Genomic DNA, 20,000 nt, shown 5'->3' on the forward strand with positions numbered 1-20,000 from the left:
GATGCTATGAGTTCTATGTAAATACATCGCAAGTATTATGCTATTCCCATGTTTGTGCATATGCACTATAGTAATACCATGTTTTGTATGACATAACATTCCTGTAAATACTGTGAAAATGCCATGTACTACCATATTATTAAACATGCACCAAAGTAGTACTATAGTATTGTTTTCCATGTGATGAACATTTGAACTTAATGCTATTTCTCAGAACACCACAGTATACTTCCACAGTTAAGATACTCTTCAACCCTGAATATTACACCGACAGAAGCGACACGGAATTATATACTCCTCCGTTCGGTCACTTAAATGCATTTACACGGCTACATACCACGACTGATTAATTTTAATTAGAGTAAATAACATATTTTAACCTGCAGATGCACTGAAATTTCAAATATAAACACACGGCGGTCGCGCGCTGGTGCTGCACTGAATGCGTCCCACCGGAAACACCATCCAGCGATCTTTAGTTCCGCCAACAAAATAACACGAGGCGCCTGCTGAAGAGGGAGAAAAAAATTAGATACACATACAATCCTCATTTGTTGAGAGAGACACTTGTTTAAATTTCGGCTCGCATACTTCAGAACATTAATTTTGAAATTATAACTAAATGGCTTGCGATTTTAATTTTAAATCTAGATTAATTCAAAGTTTATCAAATAATTCTGTTGCACCAGACTTTTTTAAAAAAAATAAGAAGTTTTCCATTTAACCCATTTAACATCATTTTGATTCTGGATTCAATTAGAATTAAAGATGAACTTGCAGCACAACCTTATATCTTGTTTATGGATTAACCTTAAACTTAATCGAGGTTTAAACAAAAATAAAATCCACATGCAATTAAAACATGTGACTAACAGTGGAGGTCTGACACAAACAGGTTTAAGAGAAATAAAAATCACATGGAGTTCATGACCCTCATAACTCCCACTGTCGCACAGAAACAAGCGTATAAAACCCAAATCTAATAAAAGCGTGAGGTCAAAGGAACCCTGATTGAAGATTGACTCTCTGAAGCTGGAAGGCTGTTGATCAGGTGTGTGCTGTGAGGGTTCAGGGTCCAGGTCAGCGTGAACGTCTCATTACTGGAGTTATCACTCTTCACCAGTCTTCACTAGACTTTGATCCGCTGAACCAGCCACATTCACACAGTCCTGGGAATAAAGAGTATTCTCAGATCCAGACAGCACAATGGACATCTCTCTTTCAAGGTAGGAAAACAAAACTTACTTTATTTCATTCTGCACACGGTGACTTCAGAACGTACCTGGAGAAAAGTTACATTATTACAATGGAAAGTTAATAATCGAAACGATTCTGAGAAGCTTTTAGTGTTTTGTCCATTTGAATATTCATAAAATATTCAAATAGCTTCAGATCAACAGGATTCAAACAAAAACTTATTACATTTATACTTATTTATTCATTCCACCTCAACAGTTTTATTTATTTTATTTTTTATTGTTTTATTAAAATATTTTTTTTTTGCACCACTGATATTTTATTAGGCACATATCAAATATTTATTTAGTATTTATAGCATATATATATATATATATATATATATATATATATATATATATATATTTGCTGTTTGGTATTCTTGATTTTATTGTTATAATTTATCTATTTATTTCTAAACAATAAATCAGTAGATAAATAATCCCAGACAGTTACAAATATTTTTTTTTCAATTTACCTCAAAACTATTCTTTGTGTTATTATTATTAATAATTTATTTTCGTATATTCTAAAGCATTATTTTCTGGGTCTGTTAGTTTTAGAGAGCCTCAGACACTGTGTTGGTCTCACAGCTGTATATTGTGACTTGTGCGGTCAGAAGGCTGTGAGAACAGAACATCAGCTCTGTGACCGTGAACTAATCTTCTCTGATTTGTCTGTCTCTCGTCTCTCGTCTCTTGTTGTTTTGCGCAGGCTGCTGTTGTTTCTGCTCTTGCTGATAGCGCTGCTGTCCTGTGTTTCTGCTGCAGACAAACTCAACATGTGTATGGATGGAAAACACCAGATCACAGAGCCCAGACCAGAGGGACAGCTGTATCTGCAGGTACGAGACACAACACACACACACACACACACACACACACACACACACACACACACATCTCTACTGTATCAATGATCAAATAATGCAAAACAAAACATTATAAAAACATGCACACTCTCAGTTCATCTGAGATCAGGATGAGTTTGTTTCTTCATCAGGTTTGTAGAAATGTAGCATTGCATCAGTGTCTCATCAATGGATGCTCTGCAGTGAATGGGTGCCGTCAGAATGAGAGCTGATAAAAACATCAGCACTGATAATCCACAGCTCTCCAGTCCATCAGTGAACATCTGGAGAAGCCAAAACCTGAAACACATCCAGCATTAAGATGATTTTAACTCAAACACATCGGCACCCATTCACTGCAGAGCATCCGTTGATGAGACACTGATGCAATGCTACATTTCTCCAAACCTGATGAAGACACATCCGGATGTTTCCTGAATGTTTGTGTCTCTCAGTGTTCTCCGTGGAAAGATAACGCCTGCTGCACGGCGAACACCACAGAAGAAGCTCATCAGGATAATTCATACCTGTACAACTTCAACTGGAATCACTGCGGCAGTATGAGCGAGAAGTGTAAGCAGCACTTCATCCAGGACACGTGTTTCTACGAGTGCTCGCCGCACCTGGGGCCCTGGATACAGCCGGTACCAGATCCTCATACTTCTGCTCAAAACTTCACATTTTAATGTTCCTGATTAAATATCTTCTGCTCTGAGCAAAAGACACGTCTTTCAGAGCCATTCTCTTAAGTATTCAAACTAGTGACTGGTACAGATGATGTGTGTGTGTACTGTTCGTAGCAGGATTGAGCCTCAGTGTTGTGTGTGTTGTGTTGAAGGCGAGCGAGTCGTGGCGTAAGGAGCGTATCGTGGACGTGCCGCTGTGTCTGGAGGACTGTACGAGCTGGTTCGAGGACTGTAAGAATGACTTCACCTGTAAAGAGAACTGGCACAAGGGCTGGGACTGGAGCACGGGTCAGTCGCATGAGATCTCCATCAATACACTACGCTTTCTGACTACTCTTTATTCCTTTTACTCTTTCACGTCACTAAATATGATGCTTTTCAAAGCATTTTTGCTTTTGAGAGTGATTTGTGTGGTGAAGAAGTCTCAGAAAGACTCACAAACATGATTCCTGTCTGAACTATCGGATCAGGATTGGATGCCTGATCTTTAAATATATATATTTTTCCACTACATTGCAAGTTAAATAATAATGCATTTTTTGTCATTAAAATAGAAATTTGTTATATTAAAAATGGCACTATTGCACTAAAACTAATACATTTATAGAATTAGAAAAATATTAATTCTTATTTTGTGTTAAGTTTTTTACTTCACTACATCAAATAAGCTAATATTAGGCCTTTTCTGTTCATTAGGAAAATTATTGCACGTTGCCTAAATATATATACAGTTAGGTCCATACATATTGGGACGTGGACACAATTCTAATCTTTTTGGCTCGATACACCACCACAATGGATTTGAGATTAAATGAACAAGATGTGCTTTAACTGCTTTAATTTAAGGGTATTCACATCCAAATCAGGTGAATGGTGTAGGAATTACAACAGTTGTATATGTGCCTCACACTTTTTAAGAGACCAAAAGTAATGGGACGATTGGCTGCTCAGCTGTTCCTTGGCCAGGTGTGTGTTATTCCCTCATTATCCCATTTACAAGGAGCAGATAAAGGTCCAGAGTTCATTTCAAATGTGATATTTGCATTTGGAATCTGTTGCTGTCAACTCTCAATACGAGATCCAAAGAGCTGTCACTATCAGTGAAGCAAGCATCATTAGACTGAAGAAACAAGACAAACCCATCAGAGAGCTTGCAAATACATTAGGTCTGGCCAAATCAACTGTTTGGAACATTTTTAAAAAGAAAGAATCCCATTACTTTTGGTCCCTTAAAAAGTGTGAGGCACATATACAAAATTCCTATACCATTCACCTGATTTGGATATAAATACCCTTAAATTAAAGCAGTTAAAGCACATCTTGTTCATTTCATTTCAAATCCATTGTGGTGGTGTATCAAACCAAAAAGATTAGAATTCTGTCCGTGTCCCAATATTTATGGACCTAACTGTATATATATATATAACATTTACAAACCTGTAGATTTTGAACGTTCAGCAAACATTTAGAAATGTCTTAAATATATGTATATATAAAACATTTCTAAATGTTTGCTGAACGTTCAAAATCTACAGGTTTGTAAATGTTTTAAAACTTTTTTTTTATTGGCTATACGAACGTTACAGGAACATTACATTGTATCATTTGTAAACATTATGGGAACGTTACTTTCAGAACAAGTAGCAACATTTAAAAAAGTTAGATGAATGGTGTATAAATACTGTTTCTGTGCTAATGTTTTAAAGACCTAATGAGATTCTGTTAAAGAGAACAGTTAACAGTTGCACGTGCAGTTGACCAGAGAGTTGACGGTAGCCATTGACTGAAAAAATACCATGGAAGTCAATGGCTACCATCAACTGTTTACTGTTCCTGTTAGATTACTAGAAGAACGTTTGCTCTGAATGTTATGAGAGCGTTTCCTGTTCGCTGGAACCATGCTCACATCTTTACATCTCTCTCTCTCTCTCTCTCTCTCTCTCTCTCTCACACTCTCTCTCTCTCTCTCTCTCTCTCTCTCTCTCTCTCTCTCTCTCTCAGGTATTAACCGCTGTCCGCGTGACTCTCGCTGCAGACCCTGGACGGAGATCTTCCCCAGCGCTCAGGACATGTGTGAGAAGATCTGGTCAAACTCCTACAAGTACACCACGCTCACCAAAGACAGCGGCCGCTGCATGCAGATGTGGTTCACGGGTCCGAACCCCAACAGGAAGGTGGCTGAGTATTACCTGAGCGGCGGTCCGGAGACGGTTGCCATGGCAACAGGCCTGCAGGTGTTTGTGCTGCTGGGGATGCTGCTGCGCTGACCACATCACAATCACAGCTGAGAATAAACATCTACAGACCAACACAACGGAGGACTGTTCAGTTTCTGTGCATGTATCTGAGTCAAAGCATGAAATCTAATGTTTGTTTATGATAAGCCAGTTTCGTGTGGTGAACCATGTGAAGTTGAGTAATATAATGTAATCTACATTGATAATCTGTTTATTGATGTAGATTTGTTAAACTACTCCGGGATGTCTATTGATTAGAAAATAATTACTACTAATAATAATTATTCATTTTATTTGATGACATTATTTGAAAAGCCTCTGACTACAGCAGTGTTCAAGAAATGGGGTTCAAAATTTAAAAAATGACATTAACAAATTCTGGCATGAAATCTATGAATAACTGAATATAAACATTTATATATATTTATATATATAAATGTTTATTGAAATAGAACTTAAAATAACATGCAATAATTATATAAGTGAAATAAAAAAAAACTGTTATTTATACAATTATTGCATGTTGCCTAATAAAATAAAATAATAAGATAAAACAATAATTTATGTTATTTTGCATAATTATTGCATGTCATCGGATAAAATAATAAATAATTGTTTCATTTTTATTGTATTATTTATTTGATTTGAATTATACAAGTATTGCATGTGTGATGGAATAAAATATATAATAACATATTTTAAATAGCAATTATTTGTAAATAAAAATAATTAACGTTTATTTGATTTTATTAACCAACATGCAGAACAAGGGTGCGCAAGAGAACCAGCGCATGTCCGGCTGCTCTCTGGTGTTCTGTTAGTGAACCGACAGGTGGCGCTGTGACACAGGATCTTTAGGAGCGACAGTCCAGAGATGAGCAAACCAGAGAGATTATTGTTCATTTCATATTTCTGATGGAGAAGATGTGAATATTCACCAGTTCTCATGAAGGAAACTGTGATTCAAATGCCTTATAGACTACATTTAATGAGAAGGTCCAGTTGAATCATACACAATCTAGTTGTGGTTGTTTTGGGTGCAACTGTGGCCTAATGGTTAGAGAGTTGGACTCGCTCCTAAACCTCCTGTGTGGCTTGTAATCTGAAGGTCTCAGATTTGAGTCTCGGTGCTGGATCTATAGCTTAAATAAAATGAAATAGTTATTTTATTGTAGCCTACTGTCTAATCAAATAATATAAAAGCTACATTATCAAAAAGGTAAACCTCATTGTATGATTAATAGAACAGTTATATCACTAATTAAATAGATATATACATAGGATGTTTTTATACAGGTAAACGTCCTCTGTTTTGAAAACTTTCTCTTGATGTGAACATTAGGGGAATGTTACATTGTATCATTTTGAAAACATTGTGGGAACGTTACTTTTGAATGTTCTCTGAGCGTTCTGAAACAAGGAGCAACACTCAGGAGCTGATCTAGAAAAATATTGATGGTGTGGCGAGAAGGGGGCAGGAATTTTTGAGGGGTGGTAACATATGGCAGACGTATATGTACTGAATTTAGTCACAGTTATCACAGATTGATGATAAATATATGTGCACACTACAAAAGGACACAGCTATCATTTACAAACTTAATCTCATGCAATCAATGTCTTGCATTTGAAACAGTTCATATAAGGAATAAGTGACCATACCCCATAAGCACCACACACTCACTAATGCATACAGTATGCATCCACATGTCATTAAGAGCATTATAAAAGATTCAGTGTTATCAATATGTCAATTTATTATAAGAAACACAAGACTTTAACAGCCAATGACATTTCCAGCTGGAGAGACTCAACTGATTTTCTACAGTTTAGTGTTAATCATCATCTAACTCAACCAGTCAAGAGCTACATTTAGCCTTAGATGTTATATGAATATGGTCCTGAGGCATAGCTTTTATTAGCTGACAATAATCATAAATAAATAAACATTATAGGCACAAATACAAATCTACTTTTAGAAATTGTTTCTGAAAAATATGGTGTTATTGTTTTGGCAAGCTTAAATTAAAACTTCTATGAAACCTTGTGTGATATTCCTTTAAAATAATGTTTTAGTATATCTTTTGTTAAGTATATTTTACTAAGCAATTTCTTACATAATTTCTTTGAGTTAGACCAAACTTTTATTTTGTTGGGTTGTAACCAGAGTTTCTGTGTTTTTTAATGAAGTATTACTATTAGCTAATAGGAAGTATAGCATATCAAGTATGATAATATGACTCTATGACTCTAATTTATTTTATAGTCTCAAGCATTCAGAAATCATGCAAAAGGAAACTAAGCAGTTTTACTATGATAAAACCATGGTTTATTTTTGTAAGAGTTGTGATATGCACGTTTTTTGTTGAAGAAATTATAAAGCCTGTGTCATCTATAGCAAAAAGCTGTCCAAAAATGAAAGATTTAGTGAATATTTGAATGAAATGTTTGGTCAGTATCCTAAACAAGGATTTGATTGTCCTGTAAGTGTAACAGCAGCAATCACATGGCATTTGTAATAACATGTACATAAATAGTTTATTTATTATTAGCCTACATTATGTATTTTAACAGTGTTATTATTAACCAATCATTATTGCCTCATTATTTTTTTATATAATGCATTTTAAGCCATTTTAAAGACAATTGATGGCTTAGGTCTGTTTTTATAGCAACAACAACAACAACAAAAATATTACAGTAGGCCTATTAATACTTTGTAGATTATTAGAGTTTGGGGTTCGCGAATCATTTGAGTCAGTTTGGGGATTGCGAATCATTTGAATCAGTTCGGGAGTTCGTAGCGGATTCGCGAATCCTTTGAGTCAGTTTGGGGATTGCGAATCATTTGAATCAGTTCGGGAGTTCGTAGTGGGATCGCGAATCATTTGAGTCAGTTATGGGGATCCCGAATCATTTGTGTCAGTTTGGGAGCTCGGAGCAGGATCGCGAATCATTTGAGTCAGTTCGGTAGTTCAAAGCGGGTTCGCGAATCATTTGAGTCAGTTCTGGAGTTCGGAGCGGGGTCACGAATCATGAAAGATTCGCGCTAGTAAATTTTCAAATTGGCCATAACCTTTAATTCGTTGCTGCCACCTGGGGTAGATCCGCCCCTGGCAACATTAAAAGAAACGTTAGATAATGCCCAACTACAATGTTTCAGAAATCAAACTTTCCATGAGTGATGGAAGTAAAAAAAAAAAAAAAACTACTATAGAGGTTAAAATATAACTTTAATAAAATATAAAAGTAAATAAATAAATTGTAGGTGTGTGTGTGTAAATTTATATATATATTTACATTAAGCTGACGCTTTTATCCAAAGCGACTTACAATTACTATATATATATATATATATATATATATATATATATATATATATATATGTCAAAGGTCGCACGCCTCTGGAGCAACTAGAGGTTAAGTGTCTTGCTCAGGGACACATTGGTGGATTTGAACCCAGGGCTCTCACACCAAAGGTGTACAAACATAAAATGTGATCCATGTTCTGCCTGGTTTCATGAGAGCTGTGGTGAAGAGAATGGTATCTGTGATGACGATGGTCTAATTTGCAAAGACTGTGTTTGAAAAAAACTTTCATCACACACACACACACACACACACAAATCAGTTATCAGTTATCAATTTTGAATGTGAATTTTTGTAATTTGCACATTTTGTTCTAAATGTATTGTTCACACACACACACACACACACACACACACACACACACCCACACACACAACTGACATCAGTTCACTGATCTATGTTGTTCCAAAATTGACTTTTTTAATGGTACCTTTGAATACGTGGGTTTGCACCCAAAATGTATTTTTTTTTTTTTATGGCACATATGGATATGTTTTTTTTAATGCAGTTTAAATGTTATGTGGCTGTATAAGCAGTTGTTTTGAAATTAAAATTGATGATAAATTACTATTTCCCTTTGCAGTTTGACCGGCCCATTTTACCTTAAACTGCTCATGCAAAAAAAGTTGGCACAACTGATGTTTCAAGAACTGTAGGGCCTAAATAATTATATTTTATTACATCATTTCAACACAAAATTATCAAAAACAGTCATTATTAATCATAAATACACATGGAATAGGCATATATGGTATTGTATTATTGTCCCAAACGATTTACCAAAAAGTGGCCCAATTTAGCTGATATCACCCTATTATTTACAGATAAAATTTTTAGCTTTAGAAAGTCACCTATGCCTATGACTTTATTAATACAGTTGTCTGCTTGATTTCATTCAGAAATCACACAAAATAAAATAAAGCAGTTTAATGATAAAACCATGGTTTATTTGTGTGAGGGTTGTGATGTTCACACATTTTTTTGCTGAAGACATTATAGAGGCTGTTGTTTTGAGCAGCTGGGATGGTGCAAACTGTACGCCTCTGGAGAGTCCCTACAAGGGAAGCTGACCTGTGTGTGTGTGTGTGTGTGTGTGTGAGAGTGAGTGAGTGTGTGTGCGCGCCCCCGCTGTCGGGTGTGTGTTTTCTCTCTCATGGAGGATTTTCAGGAACTCACAGGGGAGCAGGAGAAACTCTGAAGCGCGACGCGCGCGGCCCGCGGCTCCTGTGCGGCGTTTGCAGCGGATCCGGAGCGTGTTTCGGTGGAGTTTGGGTTCAGCGATGGCCGGCGCGTCTCCCGCTCCGCCGCTCTGGTATCACCGGGATCTGAGTCGCGCGGCGGCGGAGGAGCTGCTCGCTCGCGCCGCGCGGGACGGGAGTTTCCTGGTGCGGGACAGCGAGAGCGTCAGCGGCGCGTATGCGCTATGCGTGCTGTAAGAACCCTGCTTTATACACATATCAGATTATATTTCCAGAACGCGTCAGTTTTAGTGCAACAGAAGTGTGTTTGTGAACTTTCTTTCTTTCCCTCGCACACTGCTTTACTCTGAATGCGAGCGACGCGTCTGTAGCAGGAGCGTTGCGTGCGCGTGGCGTTGAGCAAAACAAGCGGGTTGTGTAGTTTGAGCAACAGATTGTTTTATAAAGTAACAATGCATCTATACAAGACTCTGGAAGATGCTGTTTGGGGAAGCTTTGCGCGCGCGATGTCATTCTTCTCTGTTAAATCAAGGCGTGCTGATCTGTGTTGCTCAGTTTTGCTGTAGCTGAAGCAGAACGCGAGGAGGGTTTATTATGTGCAGTAAAGTTCACTTCTGAGTGTTCGAGTTTCAGATCCAAACACTTGGAGATGGCCAGGCAGAGATCACGTGACCAGTGTGACCTGCAGCTCAGCATGCATTAAAATAACCAGGACAGTGCCATGCTATTCTGTGAGAGGAACACATGGATGAAATAGTTCTGCAGGCCTACAAAAGGGAATACAGTTTCCATCATGGATTTAGATTTGTCTTCTGCTCTGTTCTGAATCCTTGCGCTGCTAGAAATATGGAGAAAAACGTGTTTGCAAGCCTTTGCAACATTTGCTTTCATAATGTAAAAAAACCTATTTTGAGTTGGATCTTCTTGATGCATTGGTCAAATCAGCGTCCAGATGATTCATTTTGATTATGCAAATATGTTCAAGTCATTTTCAGTTTCTAAACCAAAAAAATCTGTATGCAGTAATCACAGGTGCCTGTGAAATCATCACTGACGAAAGAAACTCCAGTCTGATCCACTGAGAAAATGCTAGTAGCTATATTATGAGATTGTCAAAATGTGTACAATGTGATTTGCATGTAAATGCACGATTTTGGGGTAAAAAAAAACATTTGACTTGACTGAGCATCAGTGGGGTGTAAACAGATCGTACGAAAACATGATGACATTGAACGAATTATGCAAATTAGACCAAAGTTCTGAGAACTGTGTGTGTGTGTGTGTGTGTGTGTGTTTTGTGGTCACCTGTGTATGTTTCCATCCGAACACACCACACACACCACATGCACAGTCTTTAATGTTCTCTAATGGTTTCTGGAAGCACATTAAGCTCAGTGTTCACTTGTGAGTTACTGTATGATTCTTTTGTGATGAGTGAACTTCCTCATCTTTGATTTCTTCAGGTCTGTGATTTCTCGTCAATCTCAGGCCTCAAGCTTGAATCTCATCGAATGGTTAGGTCATATTTCTCTCATCGAAAGAAATAAGTCATGAAGCCTGTGTGTATTGGATGTGTTTTTGACTGAATGATTCCAGCTGAACAGATTCTGAACAGTGTGAAGCTGTTAGTGAAGCATTCAGACTGATCTGTTTGATGCTAATGTTCATGAGCAGAAACATTAGTGTGTGTGATTTGTGTTTATCTGTGCTCCTCGTGATTGTGTGTGTGTGTGTTGCTGGTGCTTGTCTGAAGTGTTTGGACATGCCAAGTGTTTGGTTTTTACAGCAGTGAACACGTCACAACACGCTCACATTTCTGAGCGACGGCGCTGTTGGCATGAACCGCTCCGTACAGACATGGGGAGTGTGTGTGTGTGTGTGTGTGTGTGTGTGGACTGCTGAACAGATGAACTATTTTCAGTAGTTGCTGTGTCTCTCGTGCCAGCTGTGGAAAACAGAGCATGTGTGTCTGAGCTTCTTTGTTTTTGCCAAACGCTCCTAGAGGAACCAAACACGTGTTTCTCTGAGTTTTACATGTTCTGAAGGAAATCTGAGTAGAGTTTGAGCATGCAAAGCATGCTGGGGGAAATGATGCATCTGATGACTCGTAACTACAGCATCGCAGCTCTGCTCTTTGAGGAATCACTGATGACTGGAGCACAAACATTGCACTTACACTAGACTTTCACAGTGAAGAGTGAACTGTCTGTGTGGTTCACAAGAGTTTCGACAGGACACAAGAGTGCTGTATCGATACAGTCTTCATGTGGAAAACTTGTTTCTCATCGGATTTGATCTGCATGCAAACATGGATTATTACTATTATAGTTTTATTCCTTTTTATTTCAGTTTTACTGAAATAGTTACTTTGTAACTAGATACATTTAAATTATTTAATTGTATTTATTTTAAAATAATTGTTTTCACACTTTTTTATGGTGTATGTCAAGTTTTGCACAAACGGCTCGCAGTCAGATATTCTTCAGAAAGCTGTAAATCTGGTTGAACTCTTCTCTGTGTTGTCAGTAAACGGTTTCTTCTCTGCGTTGTTTGCTGACGTGTTTAGTGTTTCTGGTAAAAATAGCTGGAGGATTCATGCAAGAACGCGGAGACGTTTCTGTGGATTCCAAACGAGTCTTCAGCATCTTGGGTTTTGGCATCGAGTGCCGTTTTCCATCTTTAGGGTTTGTGAGTCATAAAATCTCTTCCTCATGCATCTAAGGGTCATTACAGGACACGTTTCACACTCAATCCCATATTAAACCTTAAAAATATTACAAGCCCAAATATTTCCATGACATTAAACAAACTGACAAATTGAATCCAGTGTTTCTACATGTGTGTGTGTGTGTGTGTTTGAGACAGGTGTGTGTCCTGTGCGTTCATGTTTGCATGAGAGGAACGTGATGTGGACGTGGGTGTGTTTGACCACAGTGATGTCCGTCAGTGCTGAACATATTTGAATAAGTTAATATTCATGTGTTAGAAAAGGTCAGTGTGTTAAAGGAATAGTTCACACGAAAATGAAAAGGTGCTGAAAAGTTTGTATCTTTTTGTTTGTATCCATTGATGAGACACTGATGCAATGCTACATTTCTACAAATCTGATGAAGAAATGCATCTAGTAAGCATTACCAAAAGGGTGTCTGTGTGTGTGTGTGTGTGTGTGTGTGTGTGTGAGTGAGATGAGATCGTCAGGCTTTCACCAGCTCAAACTGAATTTATCCAGGAAGTTGCCAGGCTTTTTCTGTCTGTGGTCAAACACACACACACTTGCGTTTGCCGTGTTTCCTCCTCCAGTTTTCTGTGGGTGTGTGTCCTGTATCTGTCTATTCATCTCATCTGTCAGTGTGTCTATAAAAGCCTGCATTCAGATCGCCAAGATCCTGCTGCTAGAAAAGGGAAGCGTTTGTCTTTGTGCTGATGTGTGAGACCGTCTGGACTCGTGATTCACTCAAACTTATTCTCAAATACACACTGACTCAGCACAGCTTTACAGTTAAGGTTTATAATATCTCAAACTGTCCTGTCTTGTCCTGGTGCTCCTCTGAGACGAGGTCTTTACAGGGGGATGTAGTTGTCCATGTTCCTGCAGCTTGTTTCTTAAATTTAGACTAGTAGTTCATTCAACTCATGTTTCACTCTACCAACAAACTCCTGATATTTGAACACTTATCTTTTGATATTCTAAGAATGTTTTCTTGTTGTGATTATAACAAGATTTAAAGGTTAGCAAAAAGTGTCTTAGATGTTTATCAGGTTGTGAGAAGGTTCCCTGTTAGCTGGTGACTCGCTGAGGAAGCTTAGTTAAAGCTGAAACAGTTGTGAGTGTGAACAAGCAGTTCATGTTTCAAAGACTAGTGTGAAGTTGAGAGAACTTTAGAATGCAGCCGTATATTTAACTGCAGTCCGCGGCTCTGTGTGTGTGTGTGTGTGTGTGTGTGTGTATATATACAGTACAGACCAAAAGTTTGGAAACATTACTATTTTTTTTGAAAGAAGTTTCTTCTGTTCATCAAGCCTGCATTCATTTGATCAAAAATACAGAAAAAACAGTAATATTGTGAAATATTATTACAATTTAAAATAATAGTTTTCTATTTGAATATACTTTAAAAAATAATTTATTCCTGTGATGCAAAGCTGAATTTTCAGCATCATTCCTCCAGCTTCAGTGTCACATGTAACATCAGTCGATCACATGATCATTTAGAAATCATTCTAATATTCTGATTTATTATGAGTGTTGGAAACACTTCTGCTGTCGAATATATTTGATCAATAAAAGGGTAAAAAGAACTGCATTTATTCAAAATAAAAAAAAAACATTTCTAATAATATATATTCAAAAAATATATTTTCTTTACTATCACTTTTTATCAATTTAACACATCCTTGCTGAATAAAAGTATTGATTTTATTTTTAAAAAAGAAAGAAAAAAAATTACTGACCCCAAGTTACTGACCAGTAGTGTATATTTATATTTTAAAAACATTTTTTGTTAACTTTTTATTCTTCAAAGTATCCTAAAAAAGTATCACATGTTCTGAAAACATATTCGACAGCAGAAGTGTTTCCAACACTCATAATAAATCAGAATATTAGAATGATTTCTAAAGGATCATGTGATCGACTGATGTTACATGTGACACTGAAGCTGGAGGAATGATGCTGAAAATTCAGCTTTGCATCACAGGAATAAATTATTTTTTAAAGTATATTCAAATAGAAAACTATTATTTTAAATTGTAATAATTTTTCACAATATTACTATTTTTTCTGTATTTTTGATCAAATAAATGCAGGCTTGATGAGCAGAAGAAACTTCTTTCAAAAACATTAAAAATAGTAATGTTTCCAAACTTTTGGTCTGTACTGTGTGTGTGTATATATATTTGAGTATTTATGGAGGTTTCTCTCTTTTATTACAGTGACCTTTCAAAACACACACATGCACGTGGTTGTCATAGTGACGTGGCTCTTGGCAAACAATGATAATGATTTAGAGATGCCACACAGCTGCCACTGTGTGTGTGTGTGTGTGTGTGTGTGTGTGTGTGGTGGTTTGAGCCACATATGACACAGGCGATTCCAGACACACACACACACACACACACACACACACACATGCAGTGTTTTATGATGCAGAGGCCAAACACACTCACGGTCTGCAGGCCTCCTCACACAGGCCTTCATACTCTCTGTTCTACTTCCTGTTCTAAACACACACACACAGATATAGATTGCTTTTATTATGTATTTGCAAATATAAATAATCAATGTGTTTTGGTTTTCAGATTTCTCTCTCACACACACACACACACACACACATGCTCACACACTCACACATGCTCACACACTCACACAGGCTCACACACACACGCTCAATCACACACGCTCGCACACACACACACACACACACATGCTCACACACACACACTCACTCGCTCACATGCTCACGCACACACTCACTCACACACGCTCACTCGCTCACACACACACACTCTCACACGGACACACACACACACACACACACACACACACACACACGGGCACACACACACACACACACACACACACACACACACGGGCACACACACACACACTCACGGACACACACACTCACGGACACACACTTACACACACACACACACACACACACACACACACACACACACACACACACACACACTCACTCACTCACTCACTCACTTACACAATCACACACTCACTCACTATCACATGCTCACACACACACACACACACACACGGACACACACACTCACGGACACACACACACACACACACACACTCACGGACACACACACTCACGGACACACACAATCACGGACACTCACACACACACACACACACACACACACACAGACACACACACACGGACACACACACACACACTCACGGACACACACAATCACGGACACTCACTCACTCACACAATCACACACTCACTCACTATCACATGCTCACACACACACACACCTTAACCATACTTTATGGATAAATAAGTCCCCAGGATTGTTATTTTTGAATTATTCATGTATTATTTTCAATATTTTAACTGCTTACACACCGAATCATTACTTGTCACAGTTTCTGAAAGCTGACACTATTAATAACAAATTTTAATAATAACTGTTAATACTGTAAATTATTTTAATTTGGCTTTAAAAAATACTTTTTTGTTAAACGTTTTGTCATTTTATTTGTATGCGTTTGCCATTTCTATCATTTATGGTTTTTTAAAAATTAAATATGACTTTCTTCAGTAAGTTTTATATAGCAATATCATATCATCATATGTTTCTAACTGTAATGCAGAGATTTCTGTTCTGGTTATGGTTGGTGTGTAGGATTTACAATTAGTAAATGTGTGTGTAGATGTGAGAGAGAGTGTGAAAGTGTGTGTGTTTGCTTATGAGATAGAGTGAGTGTGTGTACGTGTGAGAGTGTGTGTGTGTACGTGTGAGAGTGTGTGTGTTTGCGTATGAGACCGTGTGTGTGTGTGTACGTGTGAGAGAGAGTTATTGAGAGTGAGTGTGTGTGAGAGTGTGTGTGTGTGTGTGTGGAACCGCAGACCTGGTTTCGTTTCTTCCACATGATAAATCGCTCTCTGTTTCCCTGTCTCTCTCTCTCTAGGTTTCAGAAACATGTTCACACGTACAGGATCCTTCCTGATGAGGAGAACTTCCTGGCAGTGCAGGTACAGAGAGAGTGTGTGTGTGTGTGTGTGTGTGTGTGTGTGTGTGAGAGAGAGAGAGAGAGAGAGAGAGAGACTCGAGAAGTCAGTTCCTCAGAGTTAGATTCATAAATGAATCACAAGATGTCTGTGACTTGTTTATTTACATAGATGAGTGTAAGTGTGTGTGTGTGTTTGTCTGTGTGTGTATGTGTCTGTCTGTGAGTGAGTGTGTGTTTGTATGTGTCTGTGTCTGTTTGTAAGTCTGTGTTTGTCTGTCTGTGAGTGTTTGTCTTTCTGTCTGTCTGGGAGAGTGTGTGTGTGTGTCTGTCTGGGAATGTGTGTGCATGTGCGTGTTTGTCTGTCTGTGTGTGTGTGTGTGTGTGTGTGTTTGTGCACTAATGAACCAGCTGCTGTTGAGTTCAACTCAATGTATAAGGAGTCTCCAATCTGTCACACACACACACACACACACACACACACACACACACACACACACACACACACACACACAAACTTGTCTTCTGTCATTCTTCTTCTTCTTCTTGTTGTATTAAATGGGTTGTATATAATAATTAAGCAGGGTCTATGATGAGGTTCTCCTCTCTCCTTATATATAAAGTCCAGCTCCTCGAGGAGTTACATCAGTCTTCCAGCTCTGATAAAAGTGTTTGATTCCTGCTCGTGATCACAAGCGAGTGAATGAGCTTCTGTTCCCATGAATCACAGCGTGTGACGTCACCGAATCAGCCTGTGCTTGTGTCTTTATTGTACCGCAGAACATGTCTTAGTGCTTCAGCATCACATATTAACTAACCTTACTTAACTTTAACTTCCTGACCTGTTCTGATGGACTCTAAGCGTCTGTGTGTGTTTTCTCTCTCTGACAGAAGACAATCTCTCTCATCATATTCATCATATTCCTGTTTAAGTGTTTCCTCTGTTCTCAGGTTTCTGGTTATCTGACTGTGTGTGTGTGTGTGTGTGTGTTTCAGACGTCTCAGGGCGTTCAGCCCAAGCGCTTCAAGACTCTTCCTGAGTTGATTCAGTTGTATCTTCAGCCAAGTCAAGGCCTGGTGACCACACTGCTGTTTCCAGTGGAGAGAGAGGAAACCACAGAGGAGAGAGATTACTCGGGTGCACACACACACATGCACACACACACACACAAACACACACAAACATTCATATAAAAGCACAAGCTTGCTGACTGTGTGTGTGTATCTGTGTGTTTTTAGATGGTGAAGATGAGAAGCCGCCCCTCCCTCCACGCACCGCCTCCACCAGCAGCTCTGCAAGCTCCGCCCACATCAGTCCAGACACGCCCCCGGAGAAGTAAGCCCCGCCTCTGTTACTACACCGAGAGAACTTGCACTACTTTAGTACATTTAAAAGCTTTAAAGCACTTGAAATATAACATAAAATGTCATTTTTATTCCTTTACTTTAAAAACCTGATTATAAATCACACCTGGTCAAAATTCAGTCATCATATTACTGTTACATTCAGAAATAATGTCAAATATTGGTAAATAAAATGAAATGTATACAAACATTATAAACAGGTATTTTAGTTCCTGTAACTCAACAATAAATCTTTTATAAACACTGAGTGGCAATCATTATATATTCATTCTAAACATGGAATATTGGAATATTAGTTGCACCTCTTTTCAGATGATTAAAAAGTTTTTAAAAAGTTTTAAAACCTTTTTAACATAGGCATTAAAGTGCACTATCCAAACTAAAATTGTTGTAATTTATGAAAACTTTGGAATAAAGACCTAAAGTTGGTCTCAGCAGATTAAGTATAATAAAAAAATGATAATAAAAGTATCAAAAATGTATAGAAGTTTAAATGTACTGTAAATAAAATGTGCCATATTTTCTTTTCTGTTACTCTAAAATGGGTTTTAAAATGAAAGCCTTATGTCTAAATAAGTTATGTTCCAAACTTGAAGTTGATATGAAAAAAAAAAGTTCCTGTGAGATTTTATTTAGGGCGTCATACCACAAACAGCCACCAGGGTTTTTGCCATCCAGAAATGTAATGCATTTTTCTGTGAAAAAAAATGTCTAGATTTCTGTCCATATTAATTCTCCCTCAAAACAATCACCTAATATCCAATCCTGAGACATTTCCAACTATATGTTTGTTTCCAAGATTATAAAATTTTTTGTATTTTGTAATGCATCTTGTAATATGACACTTGGCACTGCCATCCAAGATTTAAAGTACCATTTCAAAATAGGATGAATCTATATAATTAATGATGATTAGTAAAATATTTGATAGAGAAAAAGGACAACAAATAAAACACTGCCAAGTGCTCAACAGGTGGGACGGTGACAGACAAGATCATTATCATTATTCCCCGAGAACACATGAACTCAAAACAAATGTAGCTTGAATGCAGTGTGCATCACTTTAAAAAGAAGCATCTGTCACATGCATAAATAATGGAAGATTGCATTTTCATCATCATGCATCGGTGGTGTTGACGTGTTTGTCTGCGCAGCGTGACGGCGTCGAACGGTCTGAGCACCGTCTCTCACGAGTATCTGAAGGGCAGCTACGCTCTGGATCTGGAGGCTGTCAAACAGGGAGCGAACAGTCTTCCTCACCTCAACAAGACACTGGTGACGTCCTGCAAACGCCTGCATGGGTACAGACTGCACTAAATCACACGCTTTCACCGCTTTGAACGAATCAAACGAGTCAATGATTCAGTAACGCACTCATACAGACACATGCTTTGATTCATTCATTAAGAGAGTCACTTGTGAATCTCTCTCTCTCTGTGTGTGTGTGTGTGTGTGTGTGTGTGTGTGTAGGGAGGTGGATAAGGTCCTGTGCGGTCTGGAGATCTTGTCGAAGGTCTTTGATCAGCAGAGCGCCTCCATGGTGTCCAGAATGATCCAGCAGGTGTGACATCACTTCCTGTCTGATTCACACTCGTGGCTCTGATTCATTCAGAGGGTTTATAGTGTTGATCATGTGTGTGTGATTAGTGAGGAACTCTGTGTGTGTGGATTAACTGTGATCTGTGTCTGTAGAGCGTGTCTCAGGCTGGAGATCAGGAGCTGGAGCATCTGGTCACTAAACTGGCCATCCTCAAAGATCTGCTGTCATCTATAGAGAAGAAGGTGATCTCTCACACACACACACACACACACACAGCTGAATTTTGTTCCTTCATTATAAGTTGCTTTGGATCAAATTGTCTGATAAATACATAAATGGTTTTGAGAGAAGCACAGAATGAATCAAATGTATTATTGATTGATTTAGTTGTTACTACTTTTATTCATTCATTCATTTTTAGAAATAGTCTTCCTCTTTGTTTCACTAATAGTTAATTTAATAATGTATTAATATTCTGTCTCACTGTTTCAGGCTCTGAAAACTCTTCAGGACATGAGCTCTTCTGCTCCGAACATCTCACCGCTGATCTCCATCAGACACAAAGCTATTCCTGTGCAGACCTTTGAGGTGCACACACACACACACACACACACATTCTGAGTAATAATCAGTGCAGTCCGAATAGCATTTAAATAATGTTTACGTGAAAGTGTAAGAATGCAAACAGGTTTTTTTGCTCAGAGTTAGGGAAAAAAATGTTGTTTGCTCAGAATAAAAGTAATAGAAGTCTATGGAAAGTCCCTAAAATTCACAGAAACGTGTGTGTGTGTGTGTGTCTCAGGTGAAACTGGACGTGTATC

The 20,000-nt window shown here is 38.1% G+C and overlaps 4 protein-coding genes across 6 annotated transcripts in view; 2 read left to right on the plus strand and 2 right to left on the minus strand.

The window, feature by feature from the left end:
• The window catches only part of anapc15 (anaphase promoting complex subunit 15), a 2,223-nt gene extending 1,719 nt beyond the window's left edge, over window positions 1-504 (minus strand). Inside the window, exon 1 of the mRNA XM_026281603.1 lies at window positions 381-504. The gene's annotated coding sequence lies outside the window, so the exon portion shown is untranslated. The remainder of the gene's footprint in view (window positions 1-380) is intronic.
• The window catches only part of LOC113114651 (leucine-rich repeat and fibronectin type III domain-containing protein 1-like), a 680,315-nt gene that overhangs the window by 254,771 nt on the left and 405,544 nt on the right, over window positions 1-20,000 (minus strand). The gene's annotated exons all lie outside the window — the stretch shown is intronic.
• Window positions 1,013-6,496, plus strand: folr (folate receptor). The gene is made up of 5 exons (XM_026281587.1): window positions 1,013-1,226; window positions 1,951-2,080; window positions 2,542-2,730; window positions 2,925-3,060; window positions 4,774-6,496. The coding sequence occupies exons 1-5, from the start codon at window positions 1,207-1,209 to the stop codon at window positions 5,037-5,039; spliced, it is 741 nt and encodes a 246-aa protein (XP_026137372.1). The 5' UTR covers window positions 1,013-1,206; the 3' UTR covers window positions 5,040-6,496.
• The window catches only part of inppl1a (inositol polyphosphate phosphatase-like 1a), a 24,632-nt gene continuing 14,100 nt past the window's right edge, over window positions 9,469-20,000 (plus strand). For both annotated transcript variants that reach the window (XM_026281545.1, XM_026281546.1), the window contains exons 1-9: window positions 9,469-9,810; window positions 16,236-16,299; window positions 17,271-17,412; window positions 17,514-17,610; window positions 18,794-18,940; window positions 19,110-19,200; window positions 19,332-19,421; window positions 19,672-19,767; window positions 19,982-20,000. The exon at window positions 19,982-20,000 is cut by the window's right edge and continues 132 nt beyond it. In XM_026281545.1, the coding sequence (XP_026137330.1) occupies window positions 9,659-9,810; window positions 16,236-16,299; window positions 17,271-17,412; window positions 17,514-17,610; window positions 18,794-18,940; window positions 19,110-19,200; window positions 19,332-19,421; window positions 19,672-19,767; window positions 19,982-20,000 (898 nt within the window). In that variant the 5' untranslated portion in view covers window positions 9,469-9,658. The remainder of the gene's footprint in view (window positions 9,811-16,235; window positions 16,300-17,270; window positions 17,413-17,513; window positions 17,611-18,793; window positions 18,941-19,109; window positions 19,201-19,331; window positions 19,422-19,671; window positions 19,768-19,981) is intronic.

The sequence above is a fragment of the Carassius auratus genome, chromosome 15, assembly GCF_003368295.1.
Source record: "Carassius auratus strain Wakin chromosome 15, ASM336829v1, whole genome shotgun sequence".
Classification (NCBI taxonomy): Eukaryota; Metazoa; Chordata; class Actinopteri; order Cypriniformes; family Cyprinidae; genus Carassius; species Carassius auratus.

Bases quoted from the DNA above. Each gene is read 5' to 3' on its own strand.
- folr (XM_026281587.1), top strand. From the start codon at position 1,207: ATGGACATCTCTCTTTCAAG. The intron at 1,227-1,950 runs GTAGGAAAACAA...TGTTTTGCGCAG, and splicing joins ATGGACATCTCTCTTTCAAG to GCTGCTGTTGTTTCTGCTCT. The intron at 2,081-2,541 runs GTACGAGACACA...TGTGTCTCTCAG, and splicing joins AGGGACAGCTGTATCTGCAG to TGTTCTCCGTGGAAAGATAA.